This window comes from Harpia harpyja, chromosome 6, assembly GCF_026419915.1.
Source record: "Harpia harpyja isolate bHarHar1 chromosome 6, bHarHar1 primary haplotype, whole genome shotgun sequence".
NCBI lineage: Eukaryota > Metazoa > Chordata > Aves > Accipitriformes > Accipitridae > Harpia > Harpia harpyja.
In genome coordinates, this window is record NC_068945.1 from 13,678,779 (window position 1) to 13,688,672 (window position 9,894).

Here is a 9,894-nt window from a genome sequence, read left to right on the forward strand (position 1 = left end):
ATTCAATAAAAAAATTCACAGACATAAAAAGGCATGCCTATGTAAGTCTTTGCAAGACCAGAGGTTTAGGGAGTGATCAGTTTTGAAACCTGAGGCAGAGAACACCAGAGGAGCGCAAAACACTTATTTTCAGCAAGTTACCTCAGAAGCATTTAAAGTTAAAAAAAGGAATCACTTCAGTTTCTTCACTTTCACGTTCCTGGTACAAAAGGATGACAGCCTGCAAACTTACAGCAAAAGTAAACAAACACCCCCCCAGCTGGAGAATGTCTTTTCCTTCTCTCTTCCCCCGCCCCCCCTTCCCCCCCCCCCCCCCAGTTTCAAACCGCTTTGCGCACTGCGGGGCCCGGGGCTCGGAGGGGGGGGGAGGAGGAGGAGGAGGAGGAGGAGGAGGAGGAGGCGGTGGCGGAGAGCGACCCGCCAGCCAGCCTCACTGGGGAGCAAATCCGGGCCGGGCCGGGCGGCAGGAAGGCCGCCTGAAGAAAGTTTGCGCGGTGGGTGGGGGACGAGGCGGGGGGACGGAGGGGACGAGGAGAAGGAGGGCGGGGACGGAGGGGACGAGGAGGAGCAGGAGGGTGCCTGTCAGAGAAGAGGAGAAGTACCGACCCCCCACGGGGAGCTACAGCTGCCGGCCTCGCTGGTGGGGCGGGGAAAGCCGCCGGGGGGAGCAGGGAGGAGGCGGGCAGCTGGGCGGTGTCGCCGGGGGGCCGCGCCCGGCCCCGGTGGCTATAAAGAAATGGAGGCGGCGGGGCGTGGCGCGGCCTGGCGGCGGTATGGCCGAGGTGAAGCTGGCCGTGCTGGGCGGTAGCGGAGCCGGCAAGTCGGGTAAGTAAGCCGGGAGGGCGGCGGCGGCGGCCGCCGCTATCACCGCCAGCCCCGGCCTGACTTTACCTCAGGTCTGGCAGAGGGACTAGACGCGGGTCCGGCCGCGGCGAGGCGGCCGGTGGGACCCCGCTAAACCTGGCGTCTGCTTCCCTCCCGCAGCGCTGGCGGTGCGGTTCCTGACCAGGCGGTTCATCGGAGAGTACGCGTCCAACGCCGGTGAGCGCCGCGGGGCCGCCGCCGGGCTCCGCGGAGGGGGCGGCGGGAGCGGGCCCGCCGCGTGGGGGGTGGGTGGGCGCCGCGTGGGGCCTCCACTCGGGGCTGGGCGGTGCGGGTTCCCCGGGGAACGCCAGATGGATGCGACGCTTCGCTTACTTGAACAAGAAACTGGGTAGAAACGCAGTTTCATAGAACTTTTCGGGAAGATTTAAGTTTTCGCTTGCTTATCAGCGAGAGTTCCTGATTAAGTATGAGCTTTGAAGATGGCAAAAGGCAACCCGGGTATCTGCGGAGAGATCACTTAAAACTCCAGTAGTGCACCCGGGCACGGGGGCTGGCGAAGTGCTCATCGCAAAGCAACTGTGAAGGGACTTAGGAAGGAAAAGATAACCGGGCTGCATGTGCGAAGCGCGGGTAGATTATAGTAAGCTCAATCAGAGAGGAGATAAAGAAGTGAGTAAAGAAATAGACTGAAGAAAAAAAAAAAAACCCTCAACACACGTTCTATTGAATATCTCCTCAGCTCTAGAGGAGAGGTGAAACAGATTGTTTATCAGGCACTACTGGTTAATCAAAGCATAATGCAAAGCCCCCTGCTTTTGCAGGAATGCACTGATTTGATAGCTTTGTGGAAAGCCTTGCCGTGCTGAGGATAGAATTTCTCATTCATGCCAGAACAAATACTCTGATCCTTAAGACTTTTAAGATCTTGGAAGATGGCAAAGCAGGACTTGAACTTTCACATCCCAGGTAGAAGCACTATTTAACTGATACACGAACACCTTTGGAAGTGTGCCATTCCAGCTGATGGGACAAGAGAAGTCCCAAAACTTAACAAGGAATGGAGATTGCTATCGATCTTACTTTCTCTGCTAAAATGAAGGACTCTTTCCAAAAACACTTTCTTACAAAATTTGGAGTAGCTTCCCATGATCCATAAATAAGAAGTAAAATGGAAGTAGTAAGCTGAGTTGCACTGAATATATCCAAATGAACTTACTCTGAAAGTAGAGTTACAGTTGTACATAAATGCTCTACCAATAATTGTTACTATACAAACACAGACTGAAAACACAGTTTGTGTCCCAGATGGCTTATCTAGGTCTAAACTGTCACATGTGAGTTATGTAGTGCTCTCTGTGCTCCATGCATGTTCTAAGCCACCTAGCTAAAAACAGGTTTCCTTGTTCTGAGCCTCCAATGCTGCAAGTCTCAGAAAAGGCACGTCAAACCCCCAGAACATTTTCATTTGTGAACAAATGTTTGTTGGAAGATAAGTTTAGCTCTATTTCTAGAGAGGAGGAAGGGAGAGGAAAGTGGGAATATGGGTGATAAAATAAAGATCATCCCACTGTTAGTGGAGTCAAAGTATTAATTAAAAATTTGTTTAATTATGGAGACCATCAAGGGGCTGCAGATTTTTATACCCTGAGATGGTTGGGACTCATAGTTCATCATCAGATGAACTCTTAACACGTGCATGGAGAATGCTTAAGATGAACATGGTGCTGAACTGAAGATGCTGAGTTCCAGAGATCACAGACCTTATCTATGCCCTCATTACACATAGTTACATACATTAGTGTATTTTCAGTAGCGTCAACACCAGTTCTTGTCTCTGTAGTTCAGTAACTCTGAGAAATTATACTGTAGGCAGCCTGTTGACAACTAGTGCCATGAACACAAGTTGGTTACACTTGCTTAGAACAACCTGCTGCTTAAAATAAGAGTGATGATCTGTCTGCAGCAGAGTTCCCAGGGTTGCTAGTGCTGGTGGAGAGTCCTAAATCTGAGAACTGATGCTACAGAAATATTTTAGGATCTAGTCTAAGGACAGGATCCTGTAAATACTGTTGGTCTAATGCCACCTAGTATGAGAACTCTTAAAGCACTGGATTTCATGGTAAATAAACTTTATTACCAAATAATAACTTTTGTGCAGAATCAGAACTTACATGTAGGCTGGCTTACTACTTTCATAATCTTGAGCCTTGGTATCAAGCTGAGTAGTCATCAGCATTTAGCTGATTCTGAGCATTGTGCATCCCCTTTGCCTCCATTTTGGAAGAGGAAAACTAAAACTATTCATCGCACCAACACTTTGATGAGAACACCACAGTGAACCTGGCGTTGGTCAGCCTAAGGGACTGGGCAGCTCAGGTGTTGCAAAATGAAATAGGTTTGTTTCCAGTGTGTGTAAGAAAACAAACAAAAAAACCCCCAAACCTCCAACAAAACCCAAACAAATCCCCTTTCCCTCCAAAAAAAACTTCCAAAAAACCAAAAAACAAACAAAAACCCCCAAACAATATTCAAGGAACCCTCAGTATTACCGAATATCCCCTTTACCGCATTTTCTTTTTACCACCATCCCCCAGTCACTAATGCTGGTTTTCTTTGGATACCATGTATCTTTTAGAATGCATCTACACTAAACACTTATGCCTGGATGGGAGGCAGATACACTTGGAAATTTATGACCCTTGTTCACAGGTAAGAATTTTAGAGGGCAAAGAAAGGCTGTTCTTCATTCTACCTGTGTAATGGTAAAAAGGGTCGGGGAGGGTACAAACTTTTTGTCTGTTCTTGGAATTTGTGCTTGCTGTTTTTTTGAAAAGACTGAAATTTTATAATTGCTGTGGCTCAGAACTGCTGAGTACTTTCCCATTTCATGGAAGAAACCCTTAATTGCTTAAATTTTCTGTAAATGCTTTTGCATTTTGGAATATTACTAACCGAAATAACTGTTCGCACTTCTGCCTTATATAGGTAAATACAGAGATAAATTATAGGATTATATGCAGTTTTCTCAAATACCCTAAATGGATTAAAATTAGCTCATAAAGCAAGCAGTTTATTAAATGTCTGCAGAAATGGTCGAAGTAGGCAGGCCTGGAAGTAAGATTTGCATTCACAGAACACATCCAAGGAAAGCCATAATGCAGGCTTGTACGTGTTGACAGCTGAACTTCGATCACAATAAACCACTTTGAAATAAAGTTTTTTGTATTAATTTCTTTGCCGCTATTACAGGAGTAGAGAAACTTGGGTACTGTGTAATACTTGCAGACCTAGGTAGGTCTGTCTGGCTAACCACAATACTTGCAAGGTTCCCTTTTGGGCAGCAATCTTGCCTCTTAACAGCTAGGATAATGAATGCTAATACTAAAGCCAAAGCACTGAAAGTCTGACACAGACTTAAATTCAAGGACTTAAAAACTTAACCCAGTGAACACATAAAATGAACCACCAAACAAATCTACCTTCCTTGAGACAAGCAACAGCACTGCTTGTCCTAGAGCAGTGGGGATCCTGAAATAGCCACTGTACCATGCAATGCTATGGAGTCCTCCCTTGCCGTACAATCTGTTAGAAGCTACTGTTCTGTGGACTTGCTTCCACCTATCACAGACCCCTTTCCTAAGCCCACCGATAGCTTCCACTTACTGTCATATTAAATCCTGTGGCATGTGAACAACTGTTTATTAAGATACTTGAAACACTGGGAGTGGCAGCTAGCTAGGGTAAAGCAGATTAGACTACATTATGGGTAGAGACTTTGGTTGCTACACTTTGGGCACCTTTTTGCTTTTAAGGAGACCAGAGATCATTTGTGTTAAGGGCAACTCCTCTTGCCAGCACTCTTTGAGCTGCCTTGTACTAGTTATTCCTTAGGAACAAGGCCTAACTTTAGCTGTTTGCTGCTTTCTTCCTGACTCCTTCTTAGTGCCTGCAGAGTAGGTAGCAAGTAGCGGTGGTATTGCTTTTTGTCTGATAGGACTGGTGATTCTAGAAAGAGGTGGATAGGGTATGGAGGTCCTGTATGCCATCAGAGCTGGGGAAGAAAAGCAGGTCCCAAGAAGAGGCCAGATTGGGGAAGGAAGAGTTGCCATTTTTGTTTCTGCTTCCTGAAATCTTCCTGCTCTCTGAGGCTTCCCTCTAGTCGCTGGATCCCTGTTCTACAAAGCTCACTGTCCCTTCATCCATCTGAGAAACAGCTGTGACACACACAAGTTACCTTTCCTGCCCCTAAACCTGCTGCAGAATCATCACAGCATTAAAAAACTGTTGTGTTAAAGATACTGAAGTCTTCAGAGAGTTCTGGAAAACTTATTTCATCCTTTCTCTCTCATGCATCCCCTTTCACTGCCAGCATTCAGTTACTATCTCTCATGGTAAGTTATAGCCTTCCCAGTCCAGCTGTTTATGATGCTACAGTGCTGCCCTGATGCTGAGCTGATCAAGGCAACCAGGGTGGGATGTCAGTGGAGAGTATACATTGCAAGTAGCAAAATACTAAACTAGTGAGGGAATAACTTAAACAGTCCTAAAATTATTATTCAAGATAGGTTTTTACAGAGCAAAAGTCATTTTTTTATTTTTATTTTTTCCTGGTCAGCTTCCAGTATTTTACCAATCTCAGGTCACATGGTCTTGCTAGCTGCTGCCAAATCATCTGCAGGGATAAGCTAATTTAAAATAGTTTTGAAGTTACATTCCTTAGCTTAATGGGACAGTTTGCAGCTGTTGCTTTCTAGAAATTGTGACAGTTTCTTGGGGTGAAGAGACTCAAGGATTGGTATAACCCCATTATCACTTGAATGACTTTTATTACTAGTTTTATTAAAGTCAACTGCAGATTAAATGGAGATTTTTTTTCTAGCTCTCTAGAAATTTATCCTGTGGGTAAATACTGTTTCAGACTTGAACAATGCAAAGAAGAAACAAAACAAATGAAGAAACAAAAGAAAATAATTAAGCTTACTGTAGTCAGAATATTGGGAACATGCAAAACAGAGCTATGACCAGAAAGTGCACAAATATTGATGGCTCCTGTATGTTTCATTCTCATGTAACTCTTCTGAATATTTAGCATAAGCAATGGCTGTACAGGTTACACAATTTTACTGCTTAAACAAAAGGTAAATGTTTCATAATGAACTCATCAGTGGTCCAAAGTGCCATCTGTAGTAATCGTTATTTATTAGGCTTTTGGAGCCGGACTCACCTGAATTCAATGCCAGCATCTAGACCTATTAGTATCTTTTGCAATAAAAGATACAGCATTGTTACATTTACAGTGACAAAGAAAATGCTCTGAAGTGACAACAGTAACATTCTTTTTGCATGTGAATTTGAACTTCTTTCAGCCACAGCGGGGGAAGCTCTCCCTCACAGACGAGCTCCACTGGGCTGATGGATTTATCATTGTTTACGACATCAGTGACAGAGCATCATTTGCATTTGCTAAAGCATTGCTGTACAGGATCCGAGAGTCTCACATAGGAGCTTGTAAAAAGTAAGTGGCGTTATTTTTTTTTTTTTTCCCCTCAGCAAACATACAAAAAAGCTGAGAACATTTCTGTGAGCTGTAGGCATCCTAGTAGCAATTAAAGTCCAGCAGCATCCAAGTGGCATAACACAATACCAACAATAAGGTACCTGAAGGTAAACTGTGTTGCAAATTGCAATCTATTTCACTGTATCCAAAGCCAAGTACATCAGGATTTTTGCTCTTATTTCTTACAGCACTACTATTTAAATAATTGCCATAAATCTGTCTGCTGTGATTTACACGGGCAAAAAGCTGGCATAGTCAGTCTATGCTTTTACTCCCCCACTCTATTACCAATGGATATGCATCAATGTGGGGGTTGAAGAAAGCATTTCCCACAATAAAGGAATCTAATACCATGCATGTCTCCTAAACTGTGTTTAGGAATGACTCCAACATTATTTGTGCACATGGGTGACCATATGGTAAGAAACAAACTACTTACTTTCAAAAAGAACTACCAAAATTGCAAGTCTGAGTATATGCGGTGGTGTGTATTCCTGCATCAGTCAGCTGAGGTGCTTTCTAAATAAATGAGAGTGAAGTCCTTCCCTTATATCAGAAGTGGAGTAAAAAACCCCACTTTTCTGTCTGTTTTACTGCTGACCTTTCTTAATTAAGGTTTCTCTGGAAGGAGTAATTTTAGCAAAAGCTTGGAATTACGATTCCTGTGTATTCTTCTGAATTATGCCACTGATGCATCTCTTTGACTCTATTCTGTTACCTACAAATGGAGGTAATGATCAGCTTGCTTCTTCGTGAAGTCCAGGAGCTGACAATATACTCAGCAGTACAGAGTATGAAAACTGTAGTGGATGAAAAAGACATGAATTTACTGAGTGGAGGAACCAAAATGAAAACTTACTGATAGAGAATAGCTTGTCTGGAAAATCCTTTGATGCCTGACTATGGCAAATGGTAAACTATAACTCTACCTGGCAAGGTTAGGGGGTTGGTTTGTTCTTTTGGGTTTTTTTGCAATGCCTGTTATCCTGAACATACATACTTCTCATACACACTGCATATAGCACAGCATACAGCACAGTATTGTAACATATCTTTTCTCTAATTGGAACCTTTTTAATTTCAGAATGGTCGAGTCGTCAGTGTTTTTGGTTGGTAATAAACAGGATTTATGCCACATGAGGGAAGTTGGCTGGGATGAAGGACAGAAGCTGGCAATAGATAACAAGTGCCAATTCTGTGAACTGTCTGCAGCAGAACATTATCAGGAAGTTGTGGCAACGTTCATGAAAGTCCTGAGGAATATCACCTCAAATTTCAAAGCAAAGGAAAAGAGACGACCAAGTGGATCAAAGTCAATGGCCAAGTTAATCAACAATGTGTTTGGAAAGAGAAGGAAATCTGTTTAAAAGATGGTTAGTCTTGAAGTAGGAACAAGCTGAAATAATGGAGCACAGGCAGCTCTTGGGATTCAGTCAAATTCCTCCAAAGGTCAATGTCTGGAGGAATAAGACAGTAGAAAGCAAAGGCAGGAGGTAGTATGGTCAAGTGGACAGGGTCTAGACCTAAAAGACCTGACCTTCTATTTCCAGTTCTACACAGATTTACTGTGTTAGGGCTATGTCAGTTAAACTCTAAGCTGCTCCTCTCACCCTTTATCTCATAAGTTCTTCAAGGAGAGTTTCAGTCTGTATTTATTCAATACCAACGTGGTCTCGGATAGAGCTTCTAGGTGCGACTGAAGTATAAACAGTTATTCTGATAAACCCAGCCCTGCTGATCAAAATCTTCCTTCAGAATTCTGAGAAGTAGTTGTTTTTTGGACAAGAACACTTGCACTAAAAAGAAAAGCAAAATACTGCTGCTTCATGTGATAATGTATTTGTATTTAACTAAAGAAAGGATGGCTCAGATCCTTGTGTGCCTAAAGGTGCCTAACACTTGCTGAAATTCATGTGAATTAAATGCTTAGACACCAAATCTACAAAAGGTATTTACCTGCAAAGCTGCCTTGCAGAGGCACCAGAAGTAGGGAAGCAGATAAACAAAGCAGTATTGTCTCCTGTTTCAGTATCTTCTTTTTTTTTTTTTTTTTTTTTTTTTAGAGTGATGATAGAAAGTAGAGAGGGTTGAGGAGGATGGGAACTTAAATGTTAGTGAAATGTTAGTCAGTGAGCATTGGACTGTTTTGGCAATGTCATTGTTCAGTGAAATAATTTTATGGCTAGGGACAGCGTAACATCTTGGGCTGATCCCTTTCACAGAGCAGTTTTTGTGGGCTGTAACAAAGTTTCCTTACCTGTAAGGTGGATGTGCCTGTTCAATTTTAGATGGGAGGGGAAGCTTGAAAAGCACATGGACTGGTATAGAGCACAAGTTCTTTAGGATGTCTGCCTGGATTTAAAGGTCAGCCTGCTGGTAAGACCTGTGCACCTAACTTACATAGAGAATTTTTCCTAAGGACCAATGTCTTTAAAACTAGTCATCGCTATGGTATTGAAATGCCACTTGAGAGAGCACTAAGGAATATGTTAGCTACACTTTTCAAATGTGGATATTAAACATCAGACAGGTCTAAATATGTTGTCAATTGACATTCAGAGCTCTTACTGTAGACAACTAAATAAGGGCTTAGCCCAGCGTGTTTGAAAGTGCTGTGCTCATACAGAAATTATGAAAGGGAAGAGCAGTGATCTGAAGATGAATTACTGCCTCCTACCCATTCCAGAGGACAGCTGGGATTCAGTCTTTGTAAGTTGCTGAGTTGAAGCCTACCTCTGCTCTGAAATTTTACCTGCATTGAAACTAGTAAGATTACTTTATCAGTCACAGCAGAATACTGATTTTCAAATGTCCAACCCCATAACATAAAAAAACTATATAATCTTAGCATTACTGTTGTAAAATAAAACTAAAGCACATTTTAATAAGCGTTGACCAAAGATCACTTCATTATTTAAGGAAAATATACTGTTTATTTCACTTGTTTTAAGACTACAAATATTGGAATATAGTTCTCAGTGCTGACAGGCACAGTGTTGCTTTATTTCTATGCAGATGCTGCTCTGCCATATCAGGAGTAGTGTATTTAACTGTATTGTCAATATCCATGAGGCTGAACTTGAAGACTACTCATTTACACCCTTCAGCTTTCTAGCACACATGGAATTCCAGAACTACTAACAGACTGTCAATCTGTCAGGTAGCTGTATCTTGCTGGCTCTAGCATTGCCAGATTCAAGAACTCTTATCTGTATTTACTGCTATGGTATTAAATAAACTGGATATAAGATGGATGTAGTAATGCTTTTTTTTTTTCTTTACTGTGGTATAAAGTTATAGACATTTTGTTTTGACTGCTGTAAAAGTGAAGCACCATGCAGATCTGGAATTCAAATTAGAAAAAGTAAATCAGGGAATTGGACACTTGCACAAAAGAGAGCCTCTATGTGTGTTTCCTGTACACAATGAAGAAGTCTTCATGTACCTTTATGCAGTGAACAGTAGGAAACTTTTTTTAAAAATCCTTTATCCTTTAAAAATTTGTCAAGATA

At 42.6% G+C, this 9,894-nt stretch overlaps 1 protein-coding gene across 1 annotated transcript; it reads left to right on the forward strand.

Moving 5' to 3' along the window:
- The first annotated feature begins 663 nt into the window (after positions 1 to 663).
- RERGL (RERG like) lies at positions 664 to 9,636 on the forward strand. Its single transcript, XM_052790528.1, has 5 exons — positions 664 to 825; positions 985 to 1,041; positions 3,461 to 3,534; positions 6,192 to 6,340; positions 7,467 to 9,636. The coding sequence occupies exons 1-5, from the start codon at positions 774 to 776 to the stop codon at positions 7,747 to 7,749; spliced, it is 615 nt and encodes a 204-aa protein (XP_052646488.1). The 5' UTR covers positions 664 to 773; the 3' UTR covers positions 7,750 to 9,636.
- Positions 9,637 to 9,894: the final 258 nt, after the last annotated feature.